The 23814-nt window shown below is 51.3% G+C and overlaps 1 protein-coding gene across 3 annotated transcripts in view; it reads right to left on the bottom strand.

The window, feature by feature from the left end:
* Positions 1-23814, bottom strand: part of SYT6 (synaptotagmin 6) — a 34555-nt gene that overhangs the window by 2532 nt on the left and 8209 nt on the right. The window contains exons 3-7 of one of the 3 annotated variants that reach the window (XM_026864269.1): positions 13231-13567; positions 10844-11402; positions 5294-5414; positions 3615-3786; positions 2891-3020 (exon numbers count right to left, since the gene is read on the bottom strand). In XM_026864269.1, coding sequence (XP_026720070.1) covers positions 2891-3020; positions 3615-3786; positions 5294-5414; positions 10844-11402; positions 13231-13567 — 1319 coding nt within the window. Of the gene's footprint in view, positions 1-2869; positions 3021-3614; positions 3787-5293; positions 5415-10843; positions 11403-13230; positions 13568-23814 lie in introns of all 3 variants that reach the window. The other 2 variants (XM_026864267.1, XM_026864270.1) reach the window with 2 other exon arrangements.

Genomic DNA, 23814 nt, shown 5'->3' on the forward strand with positions numbered 1-23814 from the left:
AGGAGCCAAGCCCGCGTGGCCAGCGGCCTGGCCAGGGAGCGCAGCCCCAGGGCACCGGCGTCCGTGCGTCTGTCCGTCCGTCCGTCCCACACTGCCGTGGCAGGAGCAGGGGCCAGGGCCGGTCCATCCTCCTGGTGTAAAACACCCTGGTGACAGTTTTCCTGGTCACTTCACCAGAACCTCTGACTCTGGGCTGCAGTCGAGACACGGCATAAGCCCCTTTTCTCGGCCAGCGTTTCCCCGAGGCAGGGCGGGGCAGGATGGAGGCAGGTAAAGAAGTTCCCGATTCCCCCCCTTGTCCTCACCCAGGTGCAGCACCGAGCTGTGTGGGGAGGGAGCCAGGACGTGAGCGGCGGGCTCCGAGCAGCTCCTGCTTTACAACCCCGGGCATCCACTGCCCAATTCATAAATCCAAAAGACAACCCAATCCTTTCCTGCTTTTGGTTTAAGGTCAAGCCCTCAATCAGGAAAGACGCGGCTGTAGAGCAGAGGCTCTTACTAATCGCTGGAGCAAAGAGAGAAGAGCACAAGGATCAGCTAGAAAGCAAATGCTCCATTTGCTGGCGTCCAGCTGCCAGCACTCTCTAAGGTGAAGATGAAGATGATGATGACCACTTGGGATGTCGGCACAGACTGAGCTCACCCCCACGGTGAAAAAGGGATGAAGGCTCAGCAGCTTCTCCCCCAGCATCTGTGTTCAAGGGCAGCGGGATGGGGCTGCCCTCGGCCCCACGCCCAGCACCCCCGGGCTGGCGCCCTCCCAGTGCCTGGGGCCCAGAGCTGATGCACAGGACACAAAGCCCACGCTGCTTCAGAAAATACACAAACACATATGGAAAAGATGATGCGATTATCGCATCAAACCAGCAAATACCATTTCCCATTAATTTCTCTCCAGCAGCCTGTGCCTTTTCTGTTTGTTTTTTTCTATTTTTTTTTTTAAGCTGCACTAGGGATTTGCAGACAGCAGTGCTAAAACTTAAGAGGGCAAATAAACACAGGGACCACTTGCTGGGTCTGTGCACCAGCTTGTGGCAGAAATACCAGAACAGATGATCAGAGGCTTTTTTTTTTTTTTCCTTTTAAGCAGAGCTCCTGACCTGAGCACTGGAGGATGAAATGATTCACTTGGGGTTTTTTTTCCAAAGTCTTGGGGGCTCAGCAGTGGTTTCCAAAGTATATTTCAGAAGGTGAGTCATCTTACATGCCTTCCTTTGTTTCTCTGAGTTTTGTCACCATAATTATGTCTTTTTTTTATATTGATTATCAAAAACTTTACAGGAGTCTTTCTTTCAAACTCCCACCTGCATCTGAAAATTACTGTGTTAAGGTCATATAAATGACAAGCTGGAGAAGGAACTGCTGGCCCTGGGTGGGCCGTGGCAGCTGGTGCCATGCGGTGGGGTGCCGGGGACGATCCAGACGGCCCGAGGAGCTCCTGTGTGCGCCGCCAGCGCGCTAGCACGGCGCGGCGAATCACGGCCTGGTCCTGCTCACCCCCCGGAGGCAGCAGCACCAGTGCACACACACGGCACAGGGGTGGAACCCTGCTTTGATTTACACCAGTTCTGCACAGCTGACCTGGGTGCTTACTCCCGACACACAGCGGTGCGATACGCGATCGCGGAACACCTCACACGAGTGAGTGTGACGTCTCAGATTTCCGCTGTCTTATAGATGTATCTCCACCATGTCTTAGACGAAGACATGAATTGCCAGGTTTTCCCACGGGGTGTGATGGACCTGCTCCTCTGACAGACCCTGGCTCTGGAAGGTCCCACAGCCCCAGGAGAGAAAAGCCCACCAAGGGACGCAGCAGTAACGAGACCCTCTGCAGAGCTCCAGCCTCAGCTCGCACGGCTGCCTCTTACCAACGCTCGGCAAAAGGAAGAAAGAAACCTGCAGAAGCAGCAGAGCTGCCCCGGGATGGGCACGGCTGAATTTCAGAGCCAACCTGATGAGTATGAGCTGGGAGGGAGAGCACTGAGCACAGACTGCATGCTAACTCACACTGTGTGGAGGATCACCACGCCTAGTATCTGCCTTCCAGCAGAGCTCAGTATCGTAACTTCAAGGGGAAAATTCGCCTTTTGTTAGTCTGTGGCTTTGAGGGAAAACGCCTCCTTAGCCCCAGACACAGCCGGAGGTTTTGCTGCCTTTATTGTACTTTATTATGCTATCACTGGCCGCAAACGTTGGCTTTCTTTTCATACCCAAAGTGTCAATGGCATGTGTGCCATTTTCCACAGCTCTCTTCTCCAGAATTTATAACCTAAAGCAGGCAAACCCCAAAGAGCTCTATAGGAGCATGAGAAAAGGGAGTGCAAAGAGGAAGAAAATGCTAGAGATGGTCAAAATGGTACTCAGGCATTTCAGCCCGATTTCATCATCTGGGGCTGCATCAAGTGAGTCTCTTTCTCTGGAGATGCTTAGAGCAATTACATTTGTTCTATTTATTCTCCCTCAAAGGCTTGGAGATGAGTCAACAGAAAAATCTTTTAGGATGAAAAAACTGAAACTTGAAATAGGCGATATCCCTAGACAATTTGTTCTGCAATCAGAACAGCATTCTCTTTCCTTACTGCTCTCAATCTATAATTTGAAAAAAAAAAAGAAAAAAAAAAAAGAAAAAACCAATATGGTAACAGTCACATCTGTAAACACAGTCCCTTTCATTCTTGCTTGCAAGCTCAAGCAGCTATTTCGAGACCATACAGAGATACTTGCTTTCTAGAGTTCACTTCTGGTGAGAAAATTCCCTCAGTTCTCGTCAGAAAATCCCAAGTGAGAGAAGAAGCTCTCTGAAAGCCTCGAACCAGCTCGCTCACGCACAGCACATGCATTAAAAGGAAAGAATAACTCCACACACCTCTTTGAAAGACTTCTTCACCTCCACTAATGGATGCCAGTGCGCGATGGGCTTGCGTGGGTACGCCAGCATCTCGTTCCAGTGGTCTCTGCCCAGTCCTTCAGCACTGACCCCCACACGGCACACCCCAATAATCTCGTTGTGACCCACACTGAAAACAACAGAAAACAAGGTGGTTACCTGTCATCAGACTGTCCAGCCGAGACTCCTGACCCCCTGCTACCGGAGTGCCACGGTAGCACCCGCACGAGGACAGCCAGGCCTTCCTGCTCCTGTCAGCACACGGAGGCACTGCCTCCCAGAAATAAGGACTTTGGAGGTGTCTGAACCGCAGATCGGCAAGACAGAGATCTGGAAGGATGCGTGATGTAAGGGCGTACAGCAGGAGTAAGTGCAAGTTCAGTAATGGATAATTCCTACACCATTGCTACTCGGAGCGAGACCATTCACCTCTAACCAGGATGAAGGTTTGCGGGAGAAGCAAATAGCGAAGGGGAACACAGCACGCACTCAGGAAAACGCCACGAAGCAAAGGACCAGCTCTGTCATGCTTACTGTTCTAGCAGGTAATTTTCCATGACCATAAATATCAATGACACTTTAACAGTAAATCACTAGAGACAGATTGATGCCACGGAGCTGTGCAGTCAAGTCCCTGGTACTAAGGAAAATGGCTGTTGAGCAGGAAAACCTGCGCCCAGCAGGGTGTTCCCCCCCCTCCAGGTCTCCAGAGCCTTCCACCTACCGATCATAATCCATGACGGAGATAAGCAGACTGACTTGATCCATGTTCTCTGGGGGAATGTCAAAGATTATTGCTTCATTGTACGTGGGATTAAGCGTGTTTTTCTTTATGGTGGTTTTCTTCTTTTTCAGCCTGCGCCCATCACAGAGCAAAGACACTTTGACGTATGGATCTGAGGAGGAAGGGAGAGGGAAAGGCCTTTGTTTGTTGTTACCATCACGATACAGAAACAGCATCATCAAAGGGCGGACTGTAAATTACCACGAGTCAAAGGCACTCCTCCTCCTCCTCAAATGTGTCTTTAGGAAAAGGGATGTCTGCGTACGGGCTAAATCCACCATCCTCGTACTGGTGTGAGTGCTGACACGAGGTTCAGGCACTGAGGAACCAGCACTGCAGATTCCTTGGAAGGAAAAGCCAGCTGTTTCCATCACTGCTGTGACGAGGGTTTGCAAGTGTGAGGAGGCCCCATCTCAAACCAGGAGATGGTGACGGGCACTCAGACACGCTAGCTCGTGGTAACTGCACGGCCACAGACAGCAAACCCAGCTCCTTCTCCGAAAAAACGTCCTTTTCCAAAACTTGACTGAGAGCAAAATGTAATGCCGCATTCTGGCAACCCAAACAGGCCGGGGGGGGGTATTTTACAGGGATCCTTTCCTGCACCACTACCAAAACTAGCCAAGTGCTGGCGTTGTGTGGCAGAGTTAGAGCGAGTAGGGGAATTTTAAAACCTGTTTTCCCAACGTCAGAGAGCAGCAGAAAGAAAAGGCATTAGGGCAGCTCTGCCTCCCCACCTTCCCACGGGCGGGTCATGGCAGGACGCCCTCAAGTTTCCAACAGCTCCTGCTCGCTCTAAGGGCTGCCCAGGCAGTCCCAGTGCATTTTCAAGTAACAGTAAATGTGCCACGTTATTACAGAAACGCTGAGCTGGCTCCCTCTGAAGTCTCAGTTCTCAAACCTTTCCTATGGCATCAAGCTCCAATCGAGTAGAGATGTTTTCTGCAAAGATCTTTTACTGTATTGTTGCTGCCTTCTATGCAAGCTGTCAATGAAACTCAAACACTTTGATGCTGATCTCTGGAAAAGAAACTGCTTTTAATGTTGAAATCCAGGATTCATGCACGCTGAGTTTGTAAGCCAACTCTCTGGAGCTGTGAACGCGCACAGTGACAGTGACCCGAACGTTCCAGTACTGGCCCCGTACAGAGCAGTGCTCGCTCGCCTGGGATCCGCCAGGCGGCCCGTGATCCTTTCCTAACTGCGGGGTGAAATGACTGATTCTGGCTGCGGCAGGTTATCCCACGGAAAACTCCTGACTCACATAAAGCTGCCAGGGTCAGTGTCTGCAGCAGATCTGGGGTGCCCAACCCAAGAGACGGGTCAGAGCTCTGACCCCGCAAACCCTCGGTGGGGAAGGGAAACCCCTGGCAGCCTCCCTGAACCGTTCGTTCACGCATGTAACCACCTTCCCTGGACTCATGCCCTTGGGGGTGCGTTCAAAGGAAAACACTACTTTCAAAGTTTTGTTCATACCTAAAACATGGACAAGGCTTTGTCAGGTGTCCCCATGATGACACAGCCTTGGCGTCACGAGATGTACGCCCGTATCGCCCGGGGCTACCTGAGGAGGAGGAGCTGTGGCTGCAATGGGCCCTTCTCAACCGTCCAGCACCTACCTGAGTAGCCAGTGATATCCATAGCTTTGAGATTCCTGCATTTAATGACTGTTAAGGTGAGGCGACCTGCAGTTGGCAAATAACAAAGGGAAAACATGATCTCGCCCAGGTCCACGCTTTCCTGTAACAGAACAGAGAACACATTCTATTGGGACCGTGCAGGAACCAGCCGGGCTGCCTCCAGCCTCACCACACAAGGCTTCATGCACCATTCATGCGGCACTCACACCAATGCAGGTTTTTCTCTATTTTCAAGTGAATTTTTCTCTATTTTCTCACATTTTCAAGTGAATGACACTTCACTATATGGCAGTGTTTCCAGTGTATCCCAACATTACTTGGCTAAAAATGAATATAGGGGACAGGAAAAAAATGTGCGTCCAAATGTTATAGCTTGAAATCATAGTTAGGGATCACCTTCCACTGCAGAGTACGTGCGTCCCATCAGAGCAGGACAGCTAACGCACTCCTCTTTCTGCTCCACTGCTTACACTCAAGTGGTGTCCAACACCAAATGGAGGCCATTAAGGAAATTATGTAGGTATCAAGTTTTGCTTGAACGCACAGTACATATCGTCAAGTGCCGAGCGTGCGGCACCAACATCTATTTCCTCAGCTGAGCGATGTGAGACCAACGCGACCGAGGTCGGAGACAGGCGCCAGCGGAGCACGCAGCAGGGCCCCTCCCTCCTGTGCCCCGCAGCAGGCGACCTGCCAGCACGGCCGGTGCCGTCGGCTCCGTGACGGACTCTACAGACTTTGCTGGGGCCTGACGTCGGGCCGAGGGCGCAGCTGCCTCTGCGTAACACGGAGACTTCCTCTGAGATTGAACATGAATTGCCGGGTAGTGACAGACCGGGGGGTCACGGCTTTAAAACAGGAGAGAACCGCGAAGAGCCCATTTCGTAACATCTGAGCTTTTCGGTCGCGACATGCTTACTATCATTTGGGCCACCAACCCCTGTGAGATGCCTCAAGAGCTAAAACACAGTGTGAGGCATGTATATGTACGTATATAAATGGTGAATTAACCAGCAGGTGGCACCCAGACAGGTTTAGCAGCTTCTGGATTACAGACGCCAATACAATTTATTCTTTTAGTGCCCCATAAACAACTTCTACACACTGCTCTCTTGTACACACAGCCTTACCTACTACACTTCCTAAAGGCCTATTCCATCACTGCTCGTGGGAATTCAGGACAAAAAATAAACAAACCAAAAGTATAATTTAAACTAGAAAGCATTATCATCTGAAGTCAGCTGAAAGGTTTCCAAACACCTTCCAAAAATGGATTTAAAAAAAAAAAAAATCCTATTTGGTACATGCAGATCCCACATCTGTAGAGCAAACAACCCGTTTATTTTTGGAAACAGAGTGTTTGATTCATTTCAATGTGATTTAATGATCTGCTGAAAAGAAATTTTAGCTGTTAGTAGTAGAGTGATAGAACTAGAAAGACAAGTAAATGCATTAGGCACTTAAAGCTCTGCTAAGTGTTGGGAGAATAGATCTTGTTGATGGATGAGATTTTTGCCAAATTATTTCCTCCTCGTTCTCTGGTAAGGCAAAGATTAGATATTTATTCCACTTAGATGTGCAGAATACTAATGAACATTATACAAAAGTCTTGATCCTTGAGAAGACTTCATTTGACTAGCAAATAAACTTAAAATCTTCTCAAGCATGGAGTGTACAAAAGACACAGTGGCAGCCGAATGTTTTCTGGACAGAACAATGTACGACTAGACTTGTGAGTATCTGAACACACATTGTCTCAGGAGGTGCTGTTTGCGGTAAATAAGAGTTTAATGCTGGTAAATGAGTTCAGTGCTCTCCGGCACGCAGAGCTCCCACTCGCATCTCTCCCTGCGGACCCGGCGCATCCTGCAGTTTCCTCCTGGCACCGCGATCTCGAGCCGGCAGTGAAACGCGTGGAAACATTTACTGAGGAGTTATTCCTCCCCCTCTTGATGTGTCTCCTGGGAGCTAAATTTCTTGCCTCACAAAATGTTACTCAAGGTACTTTATAAGGTACCGGGATCATCTTCACCACACACGAACGAGCTTTTAGAGCCCCTGCAGCTTCCAGCTCCTGACGCGTTTCAGCTGCAACGGTGCCCCCGTGCCGGGACACTTCCTGGAGGTCGAGCAGCAGGGAACGGCACCACTGAGCCTGCCAGAACATTCTACCCCGTGTCACCCGCACCCCGAGCTGAGCCTGGTTTGTGCTGCCTGGCTCCAGTGTGGCCAACTGGGAGCTCAGTATTTTACAGAGCCTCATTCATTTACAGCATCTTCAAACCACCACGCAAAACCGTGTGCCCAAAATTACAGTCTGCTTTTCAAAACACGGCACTTCTTGTTACCCTTAGATGTATTCTTCCTCTTTTCAGATGAATTGCTTTACATAACAAAGAGCCTGAATAAATAACTCTGCACGAGGAGGCACTTCGTGACAAGTGTCTGGAACCTGCTGCAAGCGCTGCCACTGCATCCCGGCCGCGCTCGAGGACCGGGGTTGGACCTTCACAGCTCCAGTCAGACACCGCATCTACCAGGCTTAGCTACGGAACTCACTGACAACAGAATTTAAAATAAATGCTGTGAAACTGTGATTAGAAATGGTTGTTCTGTTCCCAAAGAAACGAGCACCTGACCCTCCCTGTGCCGCCTGCGCTGGACACCGCGTCCGCGGCAGCACCCGGGTGACGCCCTGGGCTGGGTCTGTCCCTCGGTCTGTTTGGTTTGGGAGATCTTGGACACAGGTATCAGAAGAGAGCGGCCCTGTGTGAGACCGTGAGAGCACCCTGTGGGTGTCATCTCACCTCCTACTCCTCTCCTCACTCTGAGAGGACCCCTTCAGGGTGTAACACCAACATAAGTTGTTCTCTGACCTCGCTGTATTAGGTCAAGGGGTTTTTCTTTGCAACCATAAATCCAGGAGAGTAAAGCATGTCCTGTGGGTACATTATTTTCTTGCAGCTTATAGACATTGGGACATTTCCAAAATTCATATCAGTGCCTCTTAGGAAATAATGGAAGCTCTGAATCAATAACCTCTGCAGACTTGAAACCAGAAATGTTTCACTGATTCACAAGCTGTACAATCATTAATTAAATAGTTGAGTGCTAGCTATTTGAAAAGCTTGTATCATTGCTGAAGTGTGTTCCTATCTGCTTACCCACACGATCAATCTAATGTATTATTAGTCACCCAGAGCTTTCCTTGGGTATTATGAAAACTGTATTTACCCTTCTCATATTTGATTAAACAGAAATGTCCTTGGGTGTGTTACAATGGGCTGAGATGTGCCAATATTGGCCCATTCCCAAAGAATGGCACAGGGACAAGGAGGGGACCGAGCCAAACGTGGCACTTGGCACTTCTGTGGGCGCTCTTCAAGGCTGCTGCACAGAGCGTCTTGGGCACGATGTTGACTCTGCTCCTCTCACACCTTCTTTGGAGGTTTTTCCCTCAACAATCCTTCTGTTGGCGTCTCTCCACCTGGTTTTTGGGGTTTTTTTTCCCCATTAAATTAGATTAGTTAGTCAGCTAGGAAAACATCCACTATTTCTTGCAGACCCATCCCAGCAAAACACAGAACCTACACAGGTTACGAACTCCATAACCTTCTCCTGCAGCTTCACCTTCACTGTGCTTTTCTTCTGGTGATACCAAGTGTTGCCCCTTCCCAGTTTCACTCCTGCCCGCAGTTCTTTTCCCTCCGAACTCTTCGGGCTTACCACGCCCTTTGTACGCTGATCTTGCAGCAAGGCAAGGGGACGTCCCTGCCGCCACGGAGGTGAATTCGCCCCAGGACCCAGCACCACGCGCACCGCCGCCAGCCGGGCAGCGCTGGCAGGGAGCTGAGGCCCGGGGGCAGAGCAGATGCAGAGGGGTAGATGCCTCCAAGAGGCACCCGCACGTGTGATGCACCTTGTTCCTCTACCAGAAAACCTTTGCCAGGCAAACGACTGTGCCTGAAGCCTGCTGGCTCCTTCGCCGGCGTTTTTCCTTTCACTACCATCCATTAATCATGACAGACACAGCTATTTATGGACGGAAAGCCAGGAGCTGTGAACACCCTGCTAATTAATACCGTTGACTTTCCCCGTGGTTGGTCCTGTGCCTCCCCCCGCCTCGCTTGCAGGCAAGATGCTGGGAAGGCCGCGGAGCTGCAGCCCGCAGCACGCTCCCAGCAATGCCCCGGGGTACCTGGCAGGCGCCGTGTGTCTCAGCACCCTCAGACAGACACGACAAAGGCCCCGCCAGGGCTGTGCCCGCCCGAGAGCGGCCGCCGGGGCCGGCAGGCTGCCAGCACACCCCGTTCCCCGCGGCGGCACACGGCACAGGACGCGGCACTGCACACCCGCGACACCCCTCACAGCTCTCTTAAAAAGTTCCGAACATGCTGCAGTGAAGGAACCAGCGCTAACAGCAGTGACCAAGGGGTGCAACTGGTGAGAAAAAAGCTGCAGAGAGCTACAAAGCAAATGTCTTTTGATAGTGGTGACCAGAGCACAACAAATCTTTGTATTTGACAGCTCATTCCACAATACAGAAAGTGCGAGAGCAAAGGTATGAGATGAGCCACGAAGAAAGTTGCTGGAGAGATTTTTGCAAGTCGTGGGATTATGTCAGTCACTAGGGACGATTCGACAGGGCCCACGCTTTCAGCCACGGGGGGAGGACACCTCATATTCCAGGTCCAGAAATAACAACGTGAAATGACAAAGACAGCGACTGACTTGGTGTCCAACTGCAAAGCAGTTCAATCATTTGTTTGCCCTCAGAACCAGCCAGCTCCTCCTGGGAGAACAGTGGAGGAGCTGCCAGTGCCGTGTAGAGGTTAATGTCACTGCTCAGCGGGACGGGGTGGCCTCTCCTGCCACTCCCCGAAACCCTGACAGTGGCTGCGACATTTCCTGCTTTGATGCTTGGTTTCACTTTCAGAGGGAACTCAACAGAACTACTGAAAAACCCACATCAAGCTCTGGAAGAGCTGCCAGCAACGCACCAGACAACGCTCAGTACAGAAAAGCCCAGCACCTCCGAAGGCTGGCAGCGGCCCTCCAGAGCTAATTCTGACGGCCAGGACCTGGGACCCTCCGCATGTCACAGGGGTGTCAGACAGGGACAGGGACATAACGAACCCCTCAGCTGTTTTTTAGCAAACCTGGTGTCAGTGAGACTCGCTGTGGGTGAGATAACAACAAGTCGCTAAGTAAGAGGATGAAATTCCTGGAAAAAAAAAACAACAAACAGGCAAAGCTTACAGGCGTCCGAGTACAACAGCCTTTGCCACCCTGCGTGCGGTGGCTGTGGGTCCCCAGGGCTGACAGCACCTTCTGCAGGGAGCCCACAAACCCACCAGCTGGCGGTTGTGCAGGATTCCCCCTTCGGGCCAAGCAGCCAAAAAGAGAAGCCAGAGCCGTCCTGCCCTGGAGCTGCTCACCACGCTCTGTCCCCGTCCCCCCGCGCAGGGGCACCCGAGCCGGGTCGCAGCACGCGCCGCCAGGGAGGACAAACCTCGCGGCAACACTCACCGTCGTCGCGTACTGAATGTCCTTCCAGACAGAAGTCTCCCGGGAAAGGTCTGAAGCCTCAAACAGGTTCTCCAGGATCACTTCTCCTATCATGTCGTGTCTGGAGAATCTGTCAAAGTCGAAGACGCTCAGGTGGAGCTTCCTGCTCGCCAGCTCCTCATGGGGCACGGGGAAGTGGAAGGACTCATCAAAGGTGGGATTCAGAGTCTTCCTGTGGACTCGTGTCTGGAACTTGCGCTTTCTGTCGGGCAGGAGGTAGATCTTCACGTAGGGATCTGAGCTGCCGCAGAAGTCTTTGGCTGGCAAGTCAAAAGCCCTGAGAATTCGGACAGTCAGTGTTTCGTTCTCATAGTCGTACTTCAGGGTGAAGTTAATTTTCCCACAGGTTTTTGCTGCCTCTTTTTTGGGATCCTCAGAGTCAACAGACTTTTGCTTATAGAGTTCGGGCTTAATGCGACCGATGCTGGTCGGCTGCTCAGCCACAGCCGGCGGATCCAGGCCGTAGTCCATGCTGGAGACGTGCATTTGCCGAGGAAGGTGCCTTTTGAAGGAGATGTGCCTGCAGGAGGAAGAGTCGACAGCTGTATGGCTTTCCAGGGACATTTCTCTCCTCTTTCTCCCCTGGGCTACTCATGCTAGGAGAGCAGGGAGAGCACAGTGCAGTAGGTGCTCCTGAGCTCCGTGAGAAACCATGTACGCTATGGGAAAGGACACTGAAGGGAACAGCTCCAGTGGTCAAAGGAACCGACCCAGCACGGTTCCTCACTTCCAGAGTATTTGCAGTGAGCTGCATTGTTTCACCTGTTACACAAGTAACAGCCCGCGGCCGAACACGGGAGACCAAAAACTCCCTAACGAAGCCAGGGACAACCCAGTGTGGAGACTCTTTCCCACCCTCAGTCCTTACGCTTCCAAGATACTGGCACTAAGTTTCCCTTAGGCAAAAAAACTTTTAAAGTGAGAGAACCACGACCAGCTCAGAAAGTTAGGTTTTATTCTTGGTATTGCCGCTTCCAAACTTCCCCAACAGACTCTCATCAGAAACTGACAGGTAACTCTTGACAGGGAGGAATGCACAGCCTCATCTGGAAGCTGTCTCTTGCCTTGAGCCCCCCCTCAGCACAAGGGAAACTGTAAGCAAAGATTCATCTAAGCGAAGCATAAAAGCTTTCTGTGGACTCAGGGCATTATTTCGGATTATCTGGTGTTTACAGGAGCAGTACATGGAGTTATTTAACCATACTAAGAACTTCTACAGCCGGAGCATTAGCTCTCGGTGATACTCGGTGCTCAAGACCTCACTTCTCCTTGGCAGGTTCCTCAAAGGCATTTTGGCCTGGGCTAGGCTGGGCTGAGTCAGATCCCAGACTGCTGAGGTTGCTCCCCAGCGTCCCCGGGTCTGGCTGCCTGCCTGCCGTTCATGCTGGGCTCTTTTGCTTGAGAAAGTGTCTTTGAAACCCTCCCACATACAACCAAGTCCCACTTTGTTTGTCCTAATCGAGACAGGCTGAGCTTTTGTATTCTCCTCCACTGGGAAGGTGCAAAGGGAGCAGAACGAGTGTGTGCACCACAGAGAGGCAATCAGCGGTCCAAAAAGCGGCGCAGTTAAATAAAAGAGTGTGTGGCACAATTGCAGGTGGCACCACGCTGATTTTAACTCCAGCCTCCTCAAACAGAAGGCTGTGATCGGTGCCCTATTAATCCTGCAACACGGCAGCCAATTTTCTGGGCAATGTCTGTTTCCACGGTTGCGCTCTCGCACACGTCGTGGGCACAGAGCGAGCAGAAGTGCTGGGGCACAGCCAGGACCCCGCCATCACCCTTTCCTGTCCCAGTTTCACAGCCTTCTGTGTCAAGGAAGAGGAACCGTATTTCTCAGTATTCTTGCCAAGAAGGTGTTCCCAAGGTCCGTGCAACCTTACCCTGATGCACCGAGCACGACGCCGACAGCTCTGTCCCTGGCTGAGACAGAGACACGCGCCGAGCGCCGAGCGCAGCTGGTCCTGAGCGTGTGCAGCGAACGATACGTCAATTCTGCTTATCTAATTGTTTCTGCTAGGAGCCACAACAGCAAGAGAGAGCAGAAAGGTCTAATTCTGTCTGACAGCACACCATCATTGATACTTCAGCCTGCCTCTCATGCTGGAACAAAATTAAAGTGGCCAAAGCACGCTGACGGCTTGACACAATGAGGTCGAGTCACAGTAATAGGGATTGAATCCTGGATTTTTTCAGAAGGGCCCATGGTAACCAGTCTTAACACATCAACTGGTTAACGGCCAGCCCTTGGGAAGCGACCCAGCATGCAGGCGGGAGTGCTCTCTCTACCCCCGAGGCATCCCAGGCTGCCGCACCGTCAGAGCGGCTCCGCGCGCGGCTCCGCTCACCTGGAGGAAGACGCGGGCTCCGTCGTCTGCCTCTGGATCCGCGTGCGCCGCATGATGTGGTCCCTCATGGACATCTGGACCTCTGCCGGGATGTCTGGCGAAGTGTGGCTGATCTTCACCGCCGCCTCCAGGAAACTTACGGCACCCGTGTCCTTGAGCTTGTCGGCCATGTTCTCCTTATTGCAGCCTGCCTCGCTCTGCAAGACGGCCAGGTTGGAACAAATGGCCTTGTTCCTCCGGGGAACCCAGCACAGCTTCCAAAAGAGAAACAGAAAAACTGCCACCAGGGCCAGGCCACACACAATAACTATCACTGCAAGGAGGCTGACGGAGAGCTCTACACGGGGAGAGAAGGCAACAGCAACAGGGAGAGGGGAGGAGGAGGAAAGGAGAAAAGAAAAGAAAGAAAAGAAAGATGGTGAGCAAGCCATAAGTAAAGGGGAAAAACGGTCCAAACTGACTTATATCAAGACTGCTGGAGAGCTCTTAGCAGGTTCTGCAAGCAAGAGTCAAACCCAATGAGCATCCCCTGACAGGTTCAGGACCGTTTCCTGACCCAACACATCTGGGGAGAAATGGGCGTCTCCAGATGGCCAGAGCCATGAAGTTTATACCCTGATGCTCAGACTGGCTATAAAACATCATCCTTGCTTTGTTCTGTGGCATTGGCAAACTGCTGAGTTTGAAATCGAGCAGAATTGCAGAACTGCATGATAGAAACAAGCTCCAGTGTTCTCCTGGCAGGAACAGCCTTTTTGCTTCATACCACAGGTGCTCAGACACTGTATTTAAAAATTCTATCTACCACGATCCTCGAAGCAGATTGTTGTTGTGCTGCCAATGCTCACATCTGGACAAGATGTGCCCATAGGGAATAAAAAGTAAATACCAATACAAAAAAAAAACCAACAAAACAATCACAAGCTGCTGATGCAGTGAAACCAAACACAGGTGGAGGCTGTATGGAAAGAGCGGCACATTCTTCCTTATTCCGAACAGCACAGAAGCTGTGTATGTTCTCTGACTCTCTGAGCCACCTTTACCTCATACACTAAGCATTTCAGCATTTCAGTCTTTTTCTGGAGAGGAAAGAGCTTCCATACCTATGGCTGAAGAATCAGGAAAAAAGGAGATATATTTATATATATGATCCGGGCTGAGCAATGACTCACAACACTTCAAAAAGTGGTTATTTTTAGTTCCTTTCTTACAGTGTATTAATTCGCAGATTCTTACCCAAACCAAAATTCCAAGAGTTCAGAGTCACAAAGAATACGAGTCCCTGAAGCTGATGACAGGTTTTGCTCTGGAGTTGTCTGCCCTGCCAGGACTACAGGCAGCTCAGTCGCAGGCTGCTGTGAGTTCAGACAATTCCTGTGTTATCTGCGGTGACCAGCAAAGCCACACTCCTTACCTTGTCTAAGGGCAAGTCGGGACAGAAAGACAGGCAAAAAAATATCAAACACCCCAGAAGTTTATACCGAATAACCACCACCTCTGACTCACCTCAGTTTATGTGTATGCTTGGACCATAAAGGATTTGTCCTGCCACGTGAAGGCAGCGGCTACTCAATCCGCGGCCCGAGAGCTGCGGAGCGGGGCTGGTGCCGAGCGTCTCTGCGCGTGTGAGCAGCCACAGCTGAGGGCACTCTCGGGGAGCGTCACGAGTGTAGCGAGCCCTTGCAGAGTTAACGGCGGAGGCAGGACCAGCTGCAGGTGCCAGCAAGGGAGCGGGAAGGCTCAGCGGGACGGGGCTGGTTCCAAGCCGGGGCTCAGCCCCTGCTCCCCCGGAGCGGGGCCCTCGCCGGGGAGGGGGTGTGGGACGGTGGCAGCTCCCACCCGCAGCGCAACACGGCCTTGGCAGCGCCCAGGAGGGGACCCGGGGCTGTTCGTCCTCCGCGGGCCACAGCAGAGCGCGGGTTCGTGGCTGCAGACACGAGTACTTCGGCTTCATCCGCCCGAGCTGGCAGCGCCTCTTCAGATCACGTCTCAACGTACTAAAGGCAAACACCTTCTCGCCTCCAGGGGCTCTAAGAAATGCCAGACTCACTCAAAAACTGCATTTAAATCAATCTCCCACAAAACACATCCTTACCAGTTGGTTTATCTCCTAGAAGATAAACTGGGAAACTCACACCTGTGCTTCCCCACAGCTCCTAGGAAGGTTGTCCCTGACACATGCTTTACCTTAGACAGGAGCCGTAGGAAGACCTTCTGTTTCCTTTGGTTGTATAATTTAGCTCTGTACAGCTGTAATAAGACTTTTAATGTTTAAGGCTGAGAGAATCTGTGAAATATGAGGAAAGACTGAATTTTTACCTTAACAAAATAGCTGAATTTAAAAATTGGTAAAAAAAATCCCAACAACCGACAAGAAAAAACACCCCAGCCACCACTGACGAACTGTAACAGCAAAGTATTCAGGAACCCATTTCCATCATCAAACTTTGCTAACATGCTCTCTGGGAATACACCTCCTAAACGTGGGATTTTCGCATCAGTTCTCACAAGTGAAATCTCAAGGCAGCATCAGACACAAGGTGCGACGTCTACACTGGAGCAAGGCAGCTCTGCTGGGGAACCCGCTGTTGTTTCTGACATCCCAGAGGAAACGCACGCCTCTGCCACAGAATTACCTCGCTTAACAAATTCACCAAGAGCTTGAGGCAAAGCTTCCCGACTGCCCACAGGTTCTTTGACTTGAAAGGAAGGGCTGGAAGCTGCCAGCAGGACCAGAGGGACACAACAAACACTGTCCACAAGTTTTTGCAACTTTTCCTCTCCCTCGCCAGGCTTCTGTGCAGGTCAAACCACACTATGTATTTCCTGCTGTAGCTCCAAGGTGGGAGTAGAGGTCATTGCTCCTGTCTTAATGATAACTAGGATTGTACAAATCAGTGGTGGAGCTCCCTGAGAGGTTTAGCTAAGCGTGTTGTCACCACAGCAGAGAGCACAGAGGTACCACCTCCTCACACTTTGAGCCGAACCTTGGGATTGTGCCCAGGAAACTCAGCGTCAAGCAGTTCCATAAGAAAACTGAGGAACCTGGACTTTTTGTAACTGTCTATGTTGTTACAGAGGAAATAGTGTCAATGCAGAATCCATCACTGCTGGGAGTTGTTACGTGACAGAAAAGTTTCTGTTAAGATGCTTCTGCCCATTCCAAGAGGTTCTATGGCATGAACAACTCCGCTAGCACACCAGGCTCCTTAACAGAAACATCACAAATAACCAGTTACCCCTCCTGAAAACCTGTTGCCAGCTTGGGAAAGATCGTGGTTCGTGTCACTTCTTGCTGAGCTGGCATTCATAATGTATCTGACAGGATTCGCAGATACTTTTATGCATGACCTCCTACTCTTTCCTCTGACAGCTCACATAAAACACAAGCAGAAGGGATCAGGATTTTACAGACATTTTTTAAGCATCTGCCCGAGAAGAATATTGGTTTGTCTGAAGATGACATTGAATTCCCCAAGACTTTTTCGTGACTTATTAAACTTAAGTATCAGCTGGATAGAGTTGACCTTAATTGATTTAATGAGCTTTCTCTTATGAATTTGAAAATACCAGTTACTTTTAAAAAAACAGCTACTATTCAAAATGTTATTCTTTAAATGTCATTTAACTTACAAGAAGCTGTAAAAGCAAGATAATTCCTCGTCTAACAGAAAATGCCCCAAGGCCAGAGGTTGCTTGGGCACTCCTGGCAGGGATGGAGGTAAGACCTGTTCCCCCAAAGACAGAACAGCCCGGGAGGACACCTCACCCCAGGGAAGGGTTCCCTCCCTTGTTTTCTCCCAACATTTGGAGCCGAGGCTTCCTGAGCGGGGGTAAGGAGGGATGTGTCGGTGTGCAGGGTAGGGCAGCGCTCCCTCGGACGCGGCGCAGGGGTAGTTCAGCGCTGAGAAATGTCCTGTATGAGGGAAAATACAAGAGGAACTACGGGTTTATTCTATTCTCCTCTAAAAACTATTTGTCTCTTTGTTACCAGGCAAGCAGGGCCTCGAAGAGCAAAGCGCCTTCAGCCGGTCCCCACCCTGGTCTTGTCTCATCCTGGCCCGGCTCCCTTCAGAGACATGGGAGAAACTGCCATGTTGGGAAATGGATTTTATTACAACTTGTAACTGAAAAGATAAAGCTTAAAAGGGGGAGGTGACAAACACAAACTAACATAGCCGTGTTCCAGCCCACTCCCCCGGGAGCAAGAGCTGCTTCCCAGAGGAACCCCCAGCTGGAAAAAAACGCTTTTAGCTGCAGAGTAGCAATGACAGAGCTCTTGCATGACTAACGAGGAGGGAGGGGAGAACAATCAGCAGGAAAGACACAGACATGGACACGAACACTTACCTGCATGAGCTGACACACTTGGGCTAAGTCACCGAGCTGTTATTTACCTGGCGGGACAGAGACAGCCCCTTCGGGGATGACCTGCCTCGCGTACGAAGGTCTTTTTGAGGCAGAGATTTACCGTGACATGTGAAGCAAAAGAGAAACTGTGCATTTGTGACACCACCACCCCCTTCTGTGTGCACCCAAACTCCCCAGAGAACTGAGACTTGGTTCCAGTCCCCACAGACACGGGGCACTGTCACATCCCACAGAACTGCCCCAGAGGTGGCCACTGACACCCACCACCAGCAGTCCTGCCCTTCACTGCAAGGTGAGACCGAAAGAATCTCCACGCCAGGAGAACCGGGGAAAGGCTCCTCTCAGCCAGGAATGAGCTTTTGATCAGCTGTGCCACAGATTCCCCATCAGAGCAGCTGATGGAGAGAGAAACTGAGCTTTCTAAACCAGAAAGCCACTTGCCGCCAGGACAGGCAGGAGCACACCCACGGGAAGGCCGTGGGTCCCGGTCTTTGTTCTGCTTTCCTCCGGCGAGCAGGAGAAAGCAAGCCGTGCGGAGAGCCTAATGATAAATGATCATTTACCACCACTTAAGCAGTAGGAGGTACCATTAAACACTGATCTCCCACCCCTGCAGCCTGGCGTAAGGAAAAATAATGAATCAAAGTCTTCAGAGACAGCACAAACAGCTTTAGCCCGATTCGTTATAAAAACAGCTGAGAGCTCTGGTTTCCCTGCCGCGGGAGCAGTGACGTACCCACGAAGGCCCCGGGGTAGGGCGTGAGGAGCTCCTGGGTGACGCCCAGGACCGTCCCTCTCCCATCAGGATCCAGGGCAAGACCAGCACAACAGGGACAGGGTGCAGGGATGCCCCAAGTCAGCGGCAAGGGACACAAGCCGAGAGACCAGATCGTATTCAAGCATTTAGACACAAAAAAATTTCACGACCGTGGCTATTTGGCAGAGGACTCAAGCAGTGAAATGCTCTTTGACAGAACAATCTCACTGCAGAAAAAACCCGAAGCTGGCAGCGAGCAGTGGGGATGTCAAGAGCACGCAGGGGATGTGTGAAACCCATCAACTTCACCAGCAAAAGATCTCATTCCACTTTGACTTGACTTCTGGGTTTGTGTTTTTGTGACATCTAAAAGCCTCGCTACGGAATCTTACAACAAAGCTCACAGAATGGCTCAAAACTGTAAAACCTCCTAGAAGGCCACTACTTTCTACGGCCTTTCAAATAAAAGATGAGATGGCCCAGGGCAGGACAAAGGGGCAGTGGAGTGATTAAAAACTGTAAAGCTAAAAGCAAATTTAGGAGATAGGGATCATTTCCAGGCTAGTCCAGGCCCTCCCCTGCCCTGGTACCCACGAGCTCGGAAAGCAGCTCATCAGTACAACCACCCATTTTGTTTCATCTTGGATGGGAACTAATTAAGAGAATATGGTGGAACTGCCCTTCAGCTTTATGTCCCTGAGGACTTCATAACACCCAAACTGAGTTACCAAAAGGGATAATTAGCAAAGTCCAAACAGAAAACGATTAATAATATGACAAAGCCGTGATTCCAACAGCCTATTAACTGCAAGACAATACTGCTCTAATTATGGCAACACTGACTTCTATTACTGTGCAGTAGCTTGCACTGTCATTAAAGAGATTCATGGACAACTCTGAGTTGAGTGGGAAGAGTTATATTTAATATCTCGAAGATGTAATTTAGCTTTCTTACCACCCACTCCCCACAGAGAAAACAAACGTGTTTGATGGCACTCCAGCATCCATTAGTCATCCCAGATACCTGTTGGCTTCAAACAAAGTCTGAATACCGCGAGTGGAAGTGCAAGGGGCTGGAGAGATTCCGTGCTGGAGGCTGAGGGCCAGCATGGGGCCGGGCTCATGCTAGAGGGGCTCAGCCTCACGGCCACCAGGACTGTGCCACCAGCCCACGTCCCCTTCCCGCAGCCCCCCAACGCCTGCGGGAGGACAGACGGGTTCCTGCAGGCCCCGGGGCACCCCCAGCACAGGCTGGGGGGTCCCGGCAGCGCTGCCACCACGGCTGCGTGGTCCCGCGGCTCTGTCGGCCTGAGCAGACCCCGACATCTTCCCTGCACCAGGCTCTCAGTGGCCAGAGGAGAATCTCAGCATCAGGAGAGCTCTGGCTGGTCTGTTGCCCACAAGGTTTCTCTCAGCTGAAAAATCCACTCCCGGTGGTCCTGAGCTATGACCTGGAGCACGTAACGTCCTCCACGGCAGATGCTCCCGGAGGAGACGGCAGATCCCAGAGGCAGGGGGTGATGGCGATGGATTAACCCTGCTGGTACTGGCTGCCTGGCTGGTTTTCCACTGTAACACACTGACCACTGCTCACACCACACCAGGAGATGTTTCCAGGCTTCTCTGTCCATTTTTGCTGTATTCTTCTATTGCAGCAGTGCTTATGAGAATATACTGATCTCTTTCTGTAGGGCTTTGTAGAGATCATGCATTCAAATGATGGATTACTACGAGAGTTATTGCTGGAGGAGAAGACAGGCAGCTCTGGGGCTACAAAACACCACGTGAGGCACCCACCAGCTGCTGATCTAATTTTCTCTCAATTGAGAAGCATCAGCAATGTAAGTCTGATTAGCTGAGGACTGGATATCGGGCATGAGAAACTGGGGAGAATCTCGGACGTCTGAGGCGGGGGCAGGGGGAGCACAGGACAACAGCAGGGGAAAAGGAAGAGTTTTCCATTAAATCCCAGCTCTAGACATGTCTATTTAGCAAAGCCATTCAGCTCTGAAGCTTTACAGAGGAATGAGCAGGGACTGGATGGAACAGAAAGCGAATGTTAAACCAACACCGCAGCACGGCATCCAGCAGCAGCCCAGCCAGAACTGAAGCAGCAACCCCAGCAGAACAGGGGAAGGACCCCTCTGGGAATCCAGCTCGAATAAACCCTGCAAGGCACCGCGGAGCCAGCAGCAAGCAGAGCACTCTGCAACTGGAAATCTGAAAAGGAAAGTGGCTGTCTTATAAATCGTGAAATGCTGCGCTGGATGCGAGGCGAGCTGCAGTGCAGCAGCGTGCAGTTCTCAGCCAGCTCCTTATCCCCCCCCAGGCATGCCACAGCCGGGGGACAGAAACAGAGCAAATAAACATCAGCTTGTCCCTCTCATCCAGCACAGCTCCACTCTTGTATCCACAAGCAGCTCTGTCTCACAGAGCTAAGGGGGCACCGGGGGCTGCAGCGCACGTGGCTGTGCAAGGTGAGCGCTGCAAGGCTGCTCACTGTCTCTTTGCTGGGTTAAGTCCAGCGCAGTCCCTGCCGATGTCCCCACTGTCACACCGGCAGCCTCCTCGCTGCCATTTGGTTGTCGTTTGGAACTTCAGCAGCACTTCTTGATTTACTGGTTGTGTTCTCTGGGCAGCTATGAGCTATAGGATATGCCCTGAAATATTCTTGAGCTAGACAAGTCATTAGCAGCTGTCACATCAAAGTCTAACTGCAGTCAATTCGCTTTTCACAAGCAGCGTGGGAGCTGGATGTGTGGTGAGGAGCTGCAGCAGGGGCTGCTGCTCAAACGTGATCACAGAGGTGTGGGTTGTAAGGGACGGGAAAATATTTCATCAAGTTCTCAGCAGATGCTAAAGGACCAGGTCAGAGCGCAAATACAGATCGAGCAGAGCTTCGGCCGTCCCTCCCTCAGACATTATCTCATGCTGTGCGTGGCGATAAGGGCTGCGGAGCAGCCCCCATGCAGCAGCAAGACCCGGAGAGCGCCGGGGACGTCGATCACCTGCGGGTCCACAGTTCCCAGCCCCCTTCCCGAGAGTGCCCAGAGCGTCCTGCGCAGGGAGCGCCCGAGCGCCAGGTGCTGCGGCTCTCCCTGCACCCACCGACACCCCGCTCAGACCAGCGGGGCTCGGCGGCCTGTCGGGAGCCCTGGCAGGGGGACAGGGAGCATCACCCACCCAGGGGCAGTGCCACATCCTTCTGCTGGGTATGTGGGAAAGTGGAGTCAAAGAAATACTTGGTACCATGACCCATTCAGAAACAAACACATCAGGGTGAAGGCAAACAGCTTTTCCAGCTGTTTTCTGCTGTGGAGCTCGCCCAGATCTTGTTTAGTTACTCTGCCAACCAGAGGTAATTCCACAGATGACAGCACAATGAAAGTGAGTTGAAACCAGCGTGAAAGCAGGAAGTTTTCATAGATGGCTTTACACAAGAGCGCTTCCACACGGGGTTCATCACACGGAGCCCAAGGGCAAACCCCCGCCCCAAACCTGCAGAGGGGTGGAACCCTCACAAGGTGAACACTGCGGATGTTCTGAGAGCAGACGCTCACAGAGGCTCTGAAATGCCCCCTCGGAAGCTCTCAACCTCAACCTTCCTCCTGCACGAAGCTCAAAGGAGATTTCTCGGTCCTTGCACACTGAGTCTCACGCTATCAGCTCCCGCCAGCTCCCTCCTGCCAGCACCGGCTCCGCAGGCGCCCGGACGAGCCTCCTTGTCTCCTGCCCACACCCAGCTATGGAGCGCATTACAGGAAGGTGAATGCTCCAACTGGCTATGCCAAAGTTTCAGTTAGACAGAAAAACACTTCTTAAAAATTAATTTGCTGCTACCACAGGGTTCCTGCCATGCAAGAGCTTATTGGAATGCAAACTATAATCTTCAAAGGGAAGGATGAATCAGAAGCTATTTTGAGAGTAATTATATAAGATTATAAAATTCAAACCATCTCATTATTGCACGTTAAGTATGAAGACAAGCTGCTTCATAAGGAGACCTTGCAGGGATCCAGCGTTTCAAGCAACTATGGTCTGTGGTCCAAGCGTAAACAGCAACCTCCCAACTCCCGTCCAGACAAAACTTCCTTCGTCAGGCAATGCCAGGGCTTTCCTCACCATTTACCGTAAGGCTTTAGGGGATGCAGTTCTCTAGCTGGGAGAATAACTAGAACATGAGACATGGAAAACTTCATGCAAAGTTTTGTTGCTTTAACAGTTTGTAATTTGTTGTCCTGGAAACCAGCCACCAGCTTGATAGTGACAGTACTGGCAAATTCCCGAATTTTATAAACTCCAGTTCAAATTATAATGAAGGAGAAAACATCTAAACAATAAATTTGCACACGGAATGAAGTACTCTTCCGACCGCTCCAGCCACAGCACAAGGAGCAGCCTGGCTGTGGGTGCAGCCGGAAGCCCCGACTTGTTCCCCGCGCTGTGATGGGGCTGTGGCAGCTCAGCGCTGCAAGGAGACAGGGACGGCCCCAGCAGTTACCTGCCTTGTATGCTGCCTGCAAGAAGAAAGGAGAGTTGGTTTTATTTCTGCTTACGCATCCAGGCCGCAGCTGAAGGTCCTGCCATGCCCTGGCTTGGAGGAAGCAGGCGCACGGGTGGGAGGGCGGCGAGCCCAGCGCTGTCCCTGCTGCATCCCCCTGCCCGGCCCCTCCGGGGGCACCTGCACCTGGTGGTCTAAGAGAGCTGATTAGACAAGTGCATCAACAGAGGAAAGGTGGGGAAAACTGGCTGTTGTGCCCTTTACTACCTGGTCTTTGTCAGTTCACGGTTTGGTGCTTCTACCACCCAGCAAACTGCCCCCAGTACGGGCGAGGGAGGTGCTCCAGTCCCCCAGGCCGAGTTTAAGAAAGCAGGAGGCCATCTGCACAAGGTAACCCAGAGGGAGACGCCAGAGGTGGCTTTCAAGTGCAGAGTCAACCACGAGGTACTTCACACACAGTCTGTATTATAATAACAAAGACAAAATAAACCCATACATGTGAAAATGTGCAACACACCAAACAAAGGAATGAGCAGAAGAGGAGACCTCGGCCGGGTCCCACCCTTGGCCGTGGTGACCACGGGCTCCGCACACAGCGCTGGGAGTCCCCTCCAACACCCGAGAACTAACGCATGAAAATGGCCGTGGCCCCGCAGAGCAGCTGGACCCGAGGGGACCGATCAAAGGCTTCTGAAGACCAAATAAATTGGTATTCAGGGGTTATTGATCAGGACTTTCCCTCCAGGCTGCATCAAAGGCACATTTGTTACTCAAACTTTTGCTGGCATGTGCAGTCGGAAGGGGAACTTTGAGCTGTCAGCAATGCAGCATTTCTGTTATCAAAAGTGACAAAAAAAAAGAAAAAAATGTTCCAAACTGAAGGAAACATACCCCAGTGATTTAGGTTGCCTTGTGTCTTAATCAGCTGTTCTCTAGAGTATTATAAATGAGATAG

This window comes from Athene cunicularia, assembly GCF_003259725.1.
Source record: "Athene cunicularia isolate RWA chromosome 26 unlocalized genomic scaffold, athCun1 chr26_part1, whole genome shotgun sequence".
NCBI classification, from domain to species: domain Eukaryota; kingdom Metazoa; phylum Chordata; class Aves; order Strigiformes; family Strigidae; genus Athene; species Athene cunicularia.